General features: G+C 49.6%; 1 protein-coding gene across 2 annotated transcripts in view; it reads left to right on the top strand.

Moving 5' to 3' along the window:
• Positions 1–7,318: 7,318 nt before the first annotated feature.
• RANGAP1 (Ran GTPase activating protein 1) overlaps positions 7,319–14,795 on the top strand; it is a 30,276-nt gene continuing 22,799 nt past the window's right edge. Inside the window, exons 1-2 of one of the 2 annotated variants that reach the window (XM_055395143.2) lie at positions 7,319–7,578; positions 9,941–10,090. In XM_055395143.2, the coding sequence (XP_055251118.2) occupies positions 9,979–10,090 (112 nt within the window). In that variant the 5' untranslated portion in view covers positions 7,319–7,578; positions 9,941–9,978. Of the gene's footprint in view, positions 7,579–8,740; positions 9,599–9,940; positions 10,091–14,795 lie in introns of those variants that run through there. The other variant, XM_088837521.1, reaches the window with a different exon arrangement.

The following is a 14,795-nucleotide window of genomic DNA, read 5'->3' as shown; positions in this document are numbered from 1 at the left end:
ACCACCACCACCACTGGCTTCTCTAGTTGTGGTACACGGACTTAGTTGCCCTGTGGCATGTGAGATCTTAGTTCTTCAAACAGGGATTAAACCCGCATCTCCTGCAATGGAAGGCAGATTCTTAACCACTAGATCACCAGAGAAGTTCCTACAGGCCAGCCTTAATTGCAACCATGTATACAGTGTTCATTTACTCACTCAAAAACATTCATTGCCAGGCCTCACTCCTGGGACTATAAGTAAACCCCTTTCCCCACAGCTCCAGCACATTCCCCAGTCCCAGCCCTCCAGAAAGGGATCTTAACTTGGGGTTTAGGGAAAGACCTTGAAGATAAAGTGCACAATTTTAGGCTTAGGTTGAGAGTAATGAGTACATTCCCCATAGGTTTACTATGAAGATTGAGTTCCTGCATGCAAAGTACTGTGTGATTAAATAAATAACACATTCTTCTGGGAAACAGTCCAAAGAATTCCAAGTCTCAGAAGTGAAGATGGACCCATGACCCTAGAAGCTGAGATAGGTTATAACACAGTGGATGAAATTCAGGTGATAAAACGTGCTCACATTTGTCCCCACTATGCTTGAAAATGATTAAGCCACGGAAAACTGAACGAACTATACAGCCCTATGTGATGCTATTCCTGCTCGGCTGCTTCAGTCATTTCCGACTCGGCGACCCCCTAGGCTGTAACCTTCCAGGCCCCTCTGTCCGTGGGATTTTCCCAGCAAGAATACTGGAGTGGGTTTCCATGCTCTCCTCCAGGGAATCTTCCCAACTCAGGGATACAACCCGTGTCTCCTGCACTGCAGGCAGATTCTTTACTGCTGAGCCACCAGGGAAGCCCATATTATGCTATGACTGTTAAACTTTTTAACAGTCATATTTGCTTTAATATATTTGCTTTATATATTCATCCCTTTATATTTGCTTTAATATATTCATCCCTCCATCCACTCATCAGTCTACGTAATATTTTTGTTAAAAACAAAATAGGTAATTTTTAACTTCCTTCTCTGTGCTCTTTTACATTTATACTAACTTTTAAAATTGCTGTCAGTTTTCATTTTAAAAATGAAATAATTTCCATTTTGAAACAAAAGAACTAATAAAAGGGGATATAATCTACTAAAAGGATTTGATACCAGGAAACCCTCCATACATATTAGACCCAAATTTAAGCTCCTCCCCAAACACTGTTTTCCATCTTACTCAACACTGGATTCTGGAATCATGCCTTGCACATCGTAGATAACTATTTGTGGAGTGAATGAGTTCTCTTGAGTATCGTTTTTTATTGAGGTTAAAAAGAAATTAAGGGAGCTCTGGGCTTGAACCCCGGGGGGAACCTGGTTTGAGTTATCTTTAACAAATAATATAGCAATCCCCTCCCACTGGGGGAGGGGGCAGGCTCTCTAGCAATGTGGGTAAGGCAGGCCCCCTCGCCTCTCTCCAGGAGGAACCCAAGGCCAGCACCCAGTTGGTTCTTGGGACTTTCGGCATTCCTCACGTGTCTGACATAGTTCAGGCGTTTGTTTTTGATCTGACTAAATGGCAAGTCTGCAGCCTTGGTAGCTCTTCAGGAAACCAGAATAAATATTGTTATTTATTCCATTCAAAATTGGCAACTAAGTTTGTTTTTAAGCACCAGAATGGAATTTAAAATATTCGGTTCAAGTAAACCAAACTAATCAGAGGCAGTCTGCTTTTCTCTTCAGAACATTAAAAAAAGAAAGAAAGCAAGCAGACAATAAAAACTGCTGCACAATAGAGAAAGGGGCCTGGAACATCCACTCTCCTCTCATTCCCACCTCACACTCAAAAGGTGACCTGTTTTGCATGGGTAGTGAAAAGAACCCCAGAGATCTGGCTTCCACTACTTCTTGTCTAAATTACAGTGTACTTCAGGCAGGTTATTTGACCTCTGGGCTTTAGTTCTCCATTTGCTGAAAAGAGAACAGGGGGGCTTCCCTGGTTGTCCAGTTGCTAAGATTCTGTGCTCCCAATTCAGGGGGCCCAGGTTCAATCCCTGGTCAATGAACTGAGAGTTTGCATGTGGAAACTAAAAGTTCACATTGGCACAACTAAAGATCTTGCATGCTGTAATTAAGACCCGGTGCAGCCAAATAAATATTAAAAAAAAAAGAAGAAGAAAAAAGAAAAGATGCGAGGGATGGCCTAAGATGGTTCCATCTGTCCATTCCACTTCTTTTCTCAGGGTCGGGCAAATAGACTAGTCTCTCTGAAAGAGAGAGTTGGAGAAAGTTAGGGGGAGAAAGAAGATGACAAATGAGTTGCTTGGAAACACTGATGTTTCAGGACTCTGTGTTGCAGGAAGTGGGACCCCTTCTAGGGCCCGAGAATGGGTTCTTGTCTAACACTTGAAAATGAATTGTCCAAGGAGACACATGCGCTGACAAAGCAAGAGATTTTATTGGGAAGGGGCGCCCAGGCAGAGAGCAATAGGAGAACTGCTCTGCCACGAGGCTTGCAGTCTCAGGTTTTAAGGTGATGCGATTAGTTTCCAGGTTGTCTTTAGCCAATGATTCTGACTCAGAGTCCTTCCTGGTGGCACACTCATCGCATCGCTCAGCCAAGATGGATGCCAGCGAGGATTCCGGGAGGTGGTCAAACAGGTGGTGTCTCCTTTTGACCTTTTCCGAACTCTTCCCATTGATGGTGGCCTATTAGTTCCATGTTCCTTAGCAGGACCTCCTGTCATAAAACAACTCATGCAAATGGTTACTCAGGTGCCTGGCCAGGGTGGGCGGTTTCAGTCATTGTGCTTCCCCTAACATTGGGACTCAGTGTGCAAACCCCCTTCTCCCTTTTAAACCATAATCTCCCCATTTTAAAGGGGTTTGAGATAGAATCTAGATTCAGGAGTAACAGAATCTGTGTTGCTAAGGGCCTGGATTTGTGATTTTTAGCGTTGAACATGAACACCTTCAAGCAGAATACCTACCCATCGGTTTTCCACAGACCCCATGGGACCCCGTTACTTCCCTGGGCTTTGAAGGCTATTGTGTTTCTGCTAAGAAACTTGCAGTTGTAAAAACCCTGTGATCCATCACCCAGACAAGGAGGAAGGGAAGATTACCTCAGATGTTCTGCCACCCACTTCCTCTTCCCTTTGGGAGGTCCCCATCAGAAAACGTCTCAGTAAATCTAGAAGAGGGAGGCTTGGGGTCACCCTAAGGAAAATTCAGACTGATTTGATCACTCTTAGCCAGAATCAGCTCAGGAATAACATCAGGCCTAGTTGGAAGCTTCTCAGCCTTTCAGATGATGATTTGTTTTAAGGAAACATCCCGTGACCCTGACTGAAATCCAGTTCAAATGAGGAAAACTGTGGGCTGGAAGAAGCACAGCTGGAATCAAGATTGCAGGGAGAAATATCAATAACAAATATGCAGATGATACCACCCTTATGGCAGAAAGTGAAGAAGAACTACAGAGCCTCTTGATGAAAGTGAAAGAGGAGAGTGAAAATTTCGGCTTAAAGCTCAACATTCAGAAAACTAAGATCATGGCATCCAGTCCCATCACTTCATGGCAAATAGATGAGGAAACTGTGGAAACAGTGGCTGACTTTATTTTTGGGGGGCTCCAAAATCACTGCAGATGGTGACTAAAGCCATGAAATTAAAAGATGCTTACTCCTTGGAAGGAAAGTTATGACCAACTTAGCATATTAAAAAGCAGAGACATTACGTTGCCAACAAAGGTCCGTCTAGTCAAGACTGTGGTTTTTCCAGTAGGCATGTATGGATGTGAGAGTTGGACCATAAAGAAAGCTGAGCACCAAAGAATCGATGCTTTTGAACTGTGGTGTTGGAGAAGACTCTTGAGAGTCCCTTGGACTGCAAGGAGATCCAACCAGTCCATCCTAAAGGAGATCAGTCCTGGGTGTTCATTGGAAGGACTCATGTTGAAGCTGAAACTCCCATACTTTGGCCACCTGATGTGAAGAACTGACTCATTTGAAAAGACCCTGATGCTGGGAAAGATTGAGGGCAGGAGGAGAAGGGGACAACAGAGGATGAGATGGTTGGATGGCATCACTGACTCAATGGACATGAGTTTTGGGTAAACTCCAGGAGTTGGTGATGGACAGGGAGGCCTGGAGTTCTGCAGTTCATGGGGTCGCAAAGAGTCGGATACGACTGAGCAACTGAACTGAGGTACCTATGACAGGACAGGACCCCGGAGGATGCTGCCCAGATAGAAACAGTACCTGCCTAGAGGCTCTTCAGATGAAGGAGGAAGCTGCCAAGTAGAATGTTAACTCTGTGAGAAAGCTCTCAGACCCACTGCTGTGAGGTGTCTGAAGCTTGCTGGGGGGCCCACAGGAAGCTGACTCATTCAGGTTGGAGTCACCAGGGCAAGGAAAGGCTCCTGGAGGAGGTGGCATTTAATATGGGCTTTGCAGGCAGATTGCACTCATCTCACATGCTAGTAAAGTCATGCTCAAAATTCTCCAAGCCAGGCTTCAGCAATATGTGAACCGTGAACTCCCAGATGTTCAAGCAGGTTTTAGAAAAGGCAGAGGAACCAGAGATCAAATTGCCAACATCCGCTGGATCATGGAGAAAGCAAGAGAGTTCCAGAAAAACATCTATTTCTGCTTCATTGACTATGCCAAAGCCTTTGACTGTGTGGATCACAATAAACTGTGGAAAATTCTTAAAGAGATGGGAATACCAGACCACCTGACCTGCCTCTTGAGAAACCTGTATGCAGGTCAGGAAGCAACAGTCAGAACTGTACATGGAACAACAGACTGGTTCCAAATAGGAAAAGGAGTACGTCAAGGCTGTATATTGTCACCTTGTTTATTTAATTTATATGCAGAGTACATCATGAGGAACGCTGGGCTGGAAAAAGCACAAGCTGGAATCAAGATTGCTGGGAGAAATATCAATAACCTCAGATATGCAGATGACACCACCCTTATGGCAGAAAGTGAAGAGGAACTAAAAAGCCTCTTGATGAAAGTGAAAGAGGAGAGTGAAAAGGTTGGCTTGAAGCTCAGCATTCAGAAAACGAAGATCATGGCATCTGGTCCCATCACTCCATGGGAAATAGATGGAAAAACAGTGGAAACAGTGTCAGACTTTATTTTTTGGGTTCCAAAATCACTGCAGATGCTGATTGCAGCCATGAAATTAAAAGACGCTTACTCCTTGGAAGGAAAGTTATGACCAACCTTGATAGTATATTAAAAAGCAGAGACATTACTTTGCCAACAAAGGTCCGTCTAGTCAAGGCTATGGTTTTTCCCGTGGTCATGTATGGATGTGAGAGTTGGACTGTGAAGAAAGCTGATGGCCGAAGAATGGATGCTTTTGAACTGTGGTGTTGGAGAAGACTCTTGAGAGTCCCTTGTACTGCAAGGAGATCCAACCAGTCCATTCTAAAGGAGATCAATCCTGGGTGTTCATTGGAAGGACTGATGCTAAAGCTGAAATTGCAATACTTTGGCCACCTCATGCGATGAGTTGACTCACTGGAAAAGACTCTGATGCTGGGAGGTTGGGGGTGGGAGGAGAAGGGGACGACGGAGAATGAGATGGCTGTCTGTGGACATGAGTTTGGGTGAACTCCGGGAGTTGGTGATGGACAGGGAGGCCTGGAGTGCTGTGATTCATGGGGTCGCGGAGAGTCGGACACGACTGAGTGACTGAACTGAACTGAACTTGCAGGCAGAAGAGGAAAGGGAGAATGTAGAGGATCCACAACTCAGTAGTAGTGCAGACTATAGTCTGGAGCTTCTGTTTTCTCATATCTGCTGGGAAGGGTAGCAATGATGCCCTTTTCCTTTGTGGTTGTGAAGATTAATTTAGTTGTATGTGGAAGAATCTGGCACATACTACATTTAACTCTGAATTGCAGGTAAAGCAAAAGCGTGAGTGTGTGGGCTGAGTTGTGAGGGGTAACTTTGGAAAAGAATTCTGCCTGTGTTGACAGTACTGGGAACTAGAGTTTCTTGGGTAATGTTTACTTTTCTGTTACTATCCTGTTCTATGTTGGTTGAAGTTTATAATGAACACCTTATTTATATAATGGTCAAAAAGTTCTTTGTGAAAAGAAAAAAGCTACTTGTGTTCTGTTACTTAAAAATTCGAACCTAGAGAAAAGTAGCAAAAATGTTCAAAGAACTCCCACAGACACTTCACCCAGATTGACTTGTTAACATTTTTGCTATACTTGCACTCTGTAGCGCTACATATGAATGCATACGTTTTTTGAGCCATTCCAGAGTAGGTTGCATTGAAGGAAATGGCAACCCACTCCAGTGTTCTTCCCTGGAGAATCCCAGGGACGGGGGAGCCTGGTGGGCTTGGGGTCTATGGGGTCGCACAGAGTTGGACACGACTGAAGCGACTTAGCAGCAGCAGCGCTACATATGAATGCATACGTTTTTTGAGCCATTCCAGAGTAGGTTGCAAACATCATGTCTGTAATTATTTCAGCATGTATTTCCCAAGAACAAGGGCAGTCTCTTACATAATCATGTACAATTTAAAAGGAACAACAGGTTTAACATGGAAACAATGCTATTATCATTTTTTTTTTACAATGTTATCTAACATACAAATTTTTCTGTCTCAATATGGCCCTTTATAGTAATTCTCTGTACCCCGACCCCAAGATCCAATCCAGGACCATGTGTTGTGTCCTTCTCAGCACAGCACTGCGGGAGGTGTGCGATAGATGTCAGTGTCAGTGTAACGTTAATGTGAAAGTCAATGTGGTTAAGGGTGGTGTGGCAGAGTTTCTTTGCTACAGAGTTACTATTTCCCCCCCACCTCGCCTTTTTATTATCAAGGAATTTGTGGCTATTTTTCAGAAAGTCCTTGAATGTCCTTCCAATTTCATGGGACAAAAAAGCGCGAGGTTTTCCCTTTAGGAAATGGACACCTCTTAGCTTGCGGAATAGATCGAGCTTCGAGTCTCCGTCAGCACCAGGCTTTGTCAATAAAGTTACGTGAACGTGAAACTTTCCGGAAGGGCGGAGCCGGCCCGACCGCAAGGCATTTAGGGAATTGTAGTCGCCCTGGGAGTTCGCGGTTCAACGCCGCCCAGCGGCCTCCGGGAGAAAGAAGCAGAAGCCGCCAAAGGGAGGGCACAGAGGGACCTAGCGGAGGAGCCCTGGGACGCCGCGCGGGTATTATGGAAATGGTAGTTCGCGGGCGCGACTCTGCGGCGTCCAGCCGCGCCCCGCGCAGGAGAAGCGGACTACCATACCCGGCAGGCCGCGCGTGCGCGGGGGGCAGGGGAAGCCGGGCCGGGCCTCCGACAAATCAAATCGAAGGAAAGAAACTGCCGGCTTTCAAAATCCACCTCCCTCCGCCATCATCCGCCGCCGTGCGGGGAGCAGGTGGTGACTGAGGTGCGAGCGGCGAGAAGGGCTTGGGCAAAGCTGACGGACGTCTCCCGGTGGGGCTGAGTATCGGGAGCGCCGGACCGGAGGCGGCGACCCCGACCTGACCTGACCTGACCCTAAATCCGCCCCCGCCCGCCGGACGCACGCGCGCACTCCGGTCGCCCCACGCGGCGGCGCAGCCTGTGTACGGTAGGGTCTGGGATCCCTTTCCTTCCTTGTCACTTGCCTGGGGATGTAGGCGGGGGTGGCGCGGCCCTGGAAGCGGGCAAGCAAGGTGTGGCGCTTTCTGCGTGCCCCCCTCCGCCTTCATCCGCTGTGCCCTCGACCGCCGAGCTCCGAGCGGGTGGGAGTTTGGGAAGCTGGGAGGGGCGCTATCCCTTTTCCCAAGCGGCGAGGCTGAGGCTTAAGAGAGGGCGTCAGGCCCACCCGGCTCGCCCAGCCGGCAGCGGCGTCCACTGTTCGCGTCGGTGTCATCCGAGGGCTGTGAACGTCCGCCTGGGATCCCAGATGGGGCTCCGGTGCGGCCCCGCCTGTCATTCGCGGCCCGAACTCGCGCGTCGCTCTCCCGCCGTCGCCTCCCAGGAGGCCCACACCCGCCGAGGACCTGGGCTGGTGCCGTCGCAGCCCCGGGGACCCGCGTGAGTCACTGCCGACGCTGGGCAGGAGCGGTGGATGTGCACGGAGGCAAACGTGCCAGGCTCCTGCTCGGAAGGGAGAGATGTTTGCTTGCTTCGTCGCTGGCCCTTTGCAGACCTTGGACCAATCAGTTCACCTCTCTGCGGTCCAGTTGCCTAGACTTTATAGTGAACGGTGTGTGTGTTGGTTAGTCTTTATAGTAGATAGGATGGTGTGTGTGTGTGTGTACGTATTGTACTTCCCTTCCAGCTGAGAAGTTCTGTGTTCCTATTTCATCTGGACGCCTCACCACCATTTTTTTAGCCTTAAATTGTCCCAAACCAGAATTACAAGGAGTGGGGTGGTGGTGGTGTCAGGCTATTTTATGTTCAATTTCATCCCTTCGTTCATTCTTGAAGCAGCTTTGAGATTCCCTGCCTCACGCAGCAGATAGAGTGATCCTGTCAGAATATACGTCACATCACAGCCCCTCTTCTGCTAGAAACCCTCCAGTGGCTCCCTTTGTCATTCAGAGTAAAAGCTTCAGTTCTTAAAATGGCCTTTGTGACTGGGGCCTCTTGTTAATTCTCTTTCTTTATCTCTTACCTCTTTTCTCCTTCCCTGTGTTCCAGCTCCTCTGGCCTCCTTGCACTTCCTCTGACCCCCCCCCCCCCCCCCCCCCCGCTTCCCCAACAAGAGCCTTTGCAAGAATGTTCTTCCCCCAGATATCTGCACGGGTCAGTCACCAGTATCCTTCAAGTCTTTGTTTCTTTCTTGATAATACCTTTTCTAAGACTCTTGAGAGTCCCCTTGGATTGCAAGGAGATCAAACCAGTCAATCCTTAAGGAAATCAGTCCTGAATATTCACTGGAGGGGCTGAAGCTGAAGCCCCAGTACTTTGGCCACCTGATGTGAAGAACTGACTCCTTGGAAAAGACTCGGATGCTGGGAAAGATTGAAGGCAGGAGAAGGGGATGACAGAGGACAAGATGGTTGGATGGCATCACCAACTCAATGGACATGAGTTTGAGCAAGCTGCAGGAGATGGTGAAGGACAGGGCACCCTGATGTGCTGCAGTCCATGGGGTTGCAAACAGTTGGACATGACTAAGGGACCGAACAACCACTACCACTCTGTTTTAGGTTAAATCCTTCCCCCACCCCCCAAGAAAAAAGGAAAACAGCAAAGCTTCTTATCCCTTTTCCTGTTTATTTTTTTATTATCACTGTCTGAGACACTAAATAACCTTGTTCTTCCAGGTTCAGCCAGTCTGCTGAAATACAGGCTAGAAGCTCCTTTTTTTCAGCAACTCTGTCCTCAGTCTATTGTGATGGTGGCTGGTGGCTATTGTGATGTAGAGACCTCTGGTAGCCTAGAAACCCCTGAGGTCTGGCCGCCATGGGCTGCCCAGTCTCCTGGCCAAGGTTGAAATCAGCTGTGCAGTGGGCTGACCCCTGTGCCCCACCCCCAGAGTCATGCCAGCGAGGGCAGTGGGGCGTTCTTTGGGATGGATAACCTGGATCCCATAGCCATCCGTTTCCTGTTTGAGGAATGGGACCCTCAAACAGAGAACACCCAACATGATCAGGCAGGTGTGTGCTCTGGGGAGACTCTTCATAGCCGTCAGACTGGGACTCGACTGCCATTCCCTGGGGACCCAGTGGTCAACTCACATGGCTCTGCTTGGTACCCCACCTGGGGCAGTTGGGCAGAGGAGGGCTTGTAATGAGACGGTAGCTCAGCGGAGGTTGAAACCTTTGCCTTTTTAGAACTCTTCCTTGCTCGGTGTTGTTTTTATTTCTCTCAGTGGTTTACTGCTTAGGATTTCCTTATCCTGGAAGGTGGGCTCAGGCAGCTGAAATGATCCTACCCGGCCCTCCCCAGCCTGGAGCTGCCCAGAGACACTCTATCTTAATGCACTTGGACCTCCTCAGTCTGCAGATTTCCAGGGGATCCCACCAACGCAGCCACCATGGCCTCTGAAGATATTGCCAAGCTAGCAGAGACGCTCGCCAAGACCCAGGTGGCCGGGGGACAGCTGAGTTTCAAGGGCAAGAGCCTCAAACTCAACACTGCGGACGATGGTGAGTCCCCCATGTAGACTGGCCCCAGAGGGACGGGGAGCAAACGAGAGAGAGCCTCCTTGTCCCACTTGTCAGGCCCAGTTAGCTTCACGATCACGCTCATCTTCGCCCAGGGAAGCTTGAAGATGTTTTGTCCATGAGCACGTGGTGGGCATCGCTACTGGTGGCTTTAGGATGGCAGGTGGGAAGGGCCTCTTTGGGGGAATAGGCGGCAGTGAGGGACCACAGTGAGCTGCAGTCCCAGGATCCAGCCCTGATTTCTTACTTCAGATCCACCCCCACATTCACCACATGATCCAGAGCTGGTCTGGGAATAGTCGTTGCCTTCCCGAGAGCGGGAAGGTTCTAAGCACTGCACCCCCGAGAGCAGTGAGGCTGCATGGAAAGGACAGTCCAGGGTTTTCCCTGGCGGTCCAGTGGTTAAGACTCTGCACTTCCACTTCAGGGGCCATAGGTTCAATCCCTGGTCAGGGAACTAAGATCCCACACGCTGTGCAGTGCAGGCCTAAAAAAAGAGAGAGAGAGACTCCGGGCCCTCTTGGGAGTCTAGTCCATGCAGTGAATGCCCCTGGGGGAGGGATGGATGCGCCTGTCTGTGAACAGGCATCAGGACTGAACAGAACTAGAAGCAGAATTCAGACCCTGTCTTTGCTTCCGTGGCCAGAGTATAGCTGGCACGGATCCACCCCGAATCCCAGGCATCTGGAAGTGAAGGCGCCTGCATCAGGGCCTCTTGAGGTTCTGGCCCAACCAGAGAAACTGGTCTGGACTTGCCTGGTTGTCCTGGTGTACAGGCAGGCTGGCTCCCATCCTCCAGGTCAGAAACTGCTTGAGTCCTTGCACGTTCCTAATGTCTCTATAGGGTCTTAACCTTTAGAGTTCCTCCCTGTGCTTTATAATTTTTGATCCTTGCATGATCCCTGGGGAAGGGAGGTAAACATGTTGCCATTTGATAAATAAGGAGTAAAGGACTTGGCAGTCTTCAGTAACTTACTCGTGTTCCGTAACTCACTCAAGGTGGTGCAGCCCTGAGTAGCAGAGCCAGGATTCCATCAGGGGTCCAGCTGAGTCCCTGGTCTGGCGCGTCTCAGTGTACGTTCAGCTCAGCTCAGTAAATGTGAATTTGGTATTAAATGCTGGTCATTAACACTGTGTCAGGTAGTCTTCAGTGCTGTACAAAGAGTGTCTCAGTTTATCCCCCACCAAAAGGTCTGGAGGTAGGTTTTACCCCATTGTGCAAATTGGGAAGTTGAGACCTAGGGAGGTGATAGGACTTTCCTAAGGCCCAGCTCTAAGCAGTGGAGCTGGGAAGAAAATTCAGGTTTGTCTGCTCCTAGAATTGATGCACGTAACCACTTCATTGGCTCAGGCTGGACGTGCTGCCTCCCGTTTCGGCAGTCACCAGGGATGGGCAGCTTAGAGGAGCTCCTAACCTGGAGAAGGAATGAAGTCCTCAGACAGCCAACAGGAGAAAGATGAATCACTCTCTCAGAGACTGGAAGAGCTCTGGGAAGTAATGTCGGGGAAGGGATCACTTGTTTTCCACTTAGGGAAAGGCTAAGGAGGGCTCCGAAAGTCCCCGAGGATGAGCAGATACTTGAAGGAGAGTGGGCACTGCAGGCAGGAGAACCATGTGAGTTGGCCAGGAGCTGGGACACACAGGGTGGCTTGAGAGAAAAGAAGTCAGAATCCCAGAAGGAGCCCTGGGCAGAGGCCCTTGAGTGCTGTATCAAGGGGCCTGGTGACCTGATCGTGAGCCCAGAAAGGGCCTCTGTCTTGGCTGGGAGTGAGCAGGTGAGGTCCAGGGAAGGCCATGAGGCTGTTGACTAGAACTAGGCCCAGAAAAGTGTAAAACAAAACAGAGAGCTGGGACCTTTTCTCTCCTCACTGAGTCATATAAGGACCAAAGGAAGGCCTTGCTGCCTTATGTGGCAGAGCCCCTGGGACTCGTTCCTTTGTGAGGCAGTCGAGTCTGAAAAGAGAAACCCCTTCCACACAGCCTGGTGACAGTTGGTGGTTAGTCAGGGCCAGTTGGGGCCCATCCCTGGCCTGTTTTTCAGTTCTGCGTCAAGTAACTCTGGATTGCCGGTCAAGCGAGAGGCAACCCGGCTGTGACCCCCACCCTCCCCCGTCCCCGCTCTTTCCATTTGGGTGCTCTTCCCTGCCTCTCACTCTGTGATTCCTGGCTAAGCTCGTGGCAAGCACAGTATTCTCTGGTCTCTGTACCTGTGTCACGTACACGGCTTCCCCGGGGGCCCTGGCATCTCTGTCACCTTGCTTCTAAGGACGGTGTAAACATTCCCACGAGCAGCCATCTTCCCTCCTGGTGAGCTGGCTGTTCTCTGGATGTTAGGGGACGCCCTGTTGGAGCAGGTCTTCCAAAGGGCTGAGAGGCCACGCCAGCCCTGCCCCTGAGTGCCAACTGCAGAAGAGGGCTGGACACCTGGTGCTCTGGAGTTGCAGCTCCAAAAGGGGAGAGGGGTTCGGGGGTTCCTCTGCCGGGGCCCCCTGTGTGAAGTCCGTGGTTGTGCACGGAAGCAAGGCTTTAGGGAGCAGCACGTACGTTCATTTTGGGAAAACCAGTCTGAAGCTCAGCGTGGCCATTTCCCCTGAACTCCTGGGTAGGGTGGCTTCAGTCTTTGAAGCCTCAGCATACCGTCCTAGGAAATGGGAGGTTTGTACCTGTCCAGGCTTTCTCGTCATAAAATGAATGCTGGTCACTACTGACTAGCTGTGTGACCTTCGCAGGCACTTCCTTACCTCAGGTCACTCAACTGGAGACCAGACCTGTCAGTAACGACCTTAGGAGATGTGGTGGCAGTGAGCAGAGGCAAAGTGAGAAGAGGAAAGGCCCTTTCTTCACACACTCATGACCCAGTGAGAAGCCGGTATTAATAAAGTCTCTGTATAATGATCAAGTAACCATTCAGGGACCTCCCTGGCGGTCCAGTGGTTAAGACTCCACACAGTCCATCCCAGCTAAGATCCAGCATACCTCACAACAGGGCCAAAAGAAAAAGTGACCCGGTTGGAGGTAGCAGGGGTTTTTGAGGAGGTGCTGCTGTGGGCTGGGGCGGGGGAGGAAGACAGGCTCACGGGGAGACCCCCAGCTCTGACAGCTTCTCGGGAGCCCCTTAGAGGCTGCAGGTCATGGCCTTTCTCTTTTAAAGCTATTTGTTTGGCTGCACTGGGGGTCATTGTAGCTGTCGCCTGTGGGATCTAGTTCCCTGACCAGGGACAGAACCCAGGCCCCTCCATTGGGAGTTTCTTAACCACTGGACCAGCAGGGAAGTCCTAGCACATCACAGACCTTCTGACAGCCCTGCTGTGGTTGGCGTAGCCTGGAAGGTCGTGTTCCCCTCTTCTCTCTCACTCTCCTCTCCGTCTCTTCCCCACCACGTTACCCTGATCCTTCCTGTGCCAGCCAGGCTAGGTTTGTCTTTCATGTAACCTGCGTGGGTTTTTCAGATTGTAAAATTAATACATGCTCATTGTAGCATACAGAAGCATTGAGGGAAGGGGGAAAAAAATCATCTTCATTATAACATAGCCCAGGGATGTAACTACTGTTAATTTTGATGATTTTTTTCAAGGTTTATGTTCTTTTCCCAAAACATATAGTTGAGTTCCTCTTTTTTTTTTTTTATAAAGTAATTGGGATCTAAATTACAGATACTTAAAAAGCTGCTTTCTAACCAGACACATTGAGAGTACATTGAACAGATGCTGGGGAAACACAGATTCAGCCAGAATCCCACCACCTGGAGATAACTGCTTTAACATCTGGTTTCTAAACCTTGCGGTGGGGGGGGGTGTCTGTGTCTGTCTGTGTGTGTGTCTGTGTGTGTCTGTGTCTCTGTGTGTCTCTGTATGTGTGTCTGTGTGTAGGAGAATTCATACAACGTTTTAAAAGTGGTCAGACCAAACAGCGTTGGATAACCTCATTTTTCACTTATCACTGTAAGATGATTATTTTCCAAGTTGGGTGAACACCTCTGTTGCCATTCATAGTGACATCAGTGTAACTGTTGATATCACGCGCCCCAGTGAATTAACCTGCCCTCTGTTGGTTGGCATTTAGAGTGTGTGGGATTTTTCATCACAGTAAAACAGCACACTAATGCACACACCAGCCCGAGTCACTGCACCCTGGATGCGTGTGTGCTGTCTCCCCGCCCTGCCGGCAGACTCCCCACACCATCCGCAGGGTGCCCCGAGCACCTTCTTCACCCACACCAGCAAGTTCCTCTGCTCCCTTGGTTCCCAAGCCTTGCATACAATACTTGTGTTTACAGTCTTTACAGAGGAATTATAACTCAGATGGTAAAGAATCTGCCTGCAATGTAGGAGGCCTGGGTTCGATCCCTGTGTCGGGAAGATCCTATGGAGGAGGGCATGGCACCCCACTCCAGTATTCTTGCCTGGAGAATCCCATGGACAGAGGAGCCTGGCAGGCCACAGTCCATGGGGTCTCAAACTGTCAGACACGATGGAGCGACTAACTGCTAACGACTGCAGAGGAGCTGTCTGCACAGCCGTATCCCCTGCTGTGCTGTGAGCCTGTCCGAGTCCGCTTGGTGAGCCGGGCCTGGCACCCAGGAGGTGCACCGCAGCCCTTGGAGTCGTGAGGGACAAGGTGGTCGCTGGGCCTCAGCTCCTGCAACCGTCGCTCATGACTCTTGAAGTCTAAGATTCTGATTTTTTT

The sequence above is a fragment of the Moschus berezovskii genome, chromosome 6 (assembly GCF_049115385.1).
Source record: "Moschus berezovskii isolate FMDL1 chromosome 6, NW_MosBer_1.0, whole genome shotgun sequence".
NCBI classification, from domain to species: domain Eukaryota; kingdom Metazoa; phylum Chordata; class Mammalia; order Artiodactyla; family Moschidae; genus Moschus; species Moschus berezovskii.
This window is presented reverse-complemented; position numbering and strand designations above follow the sequence as displayed.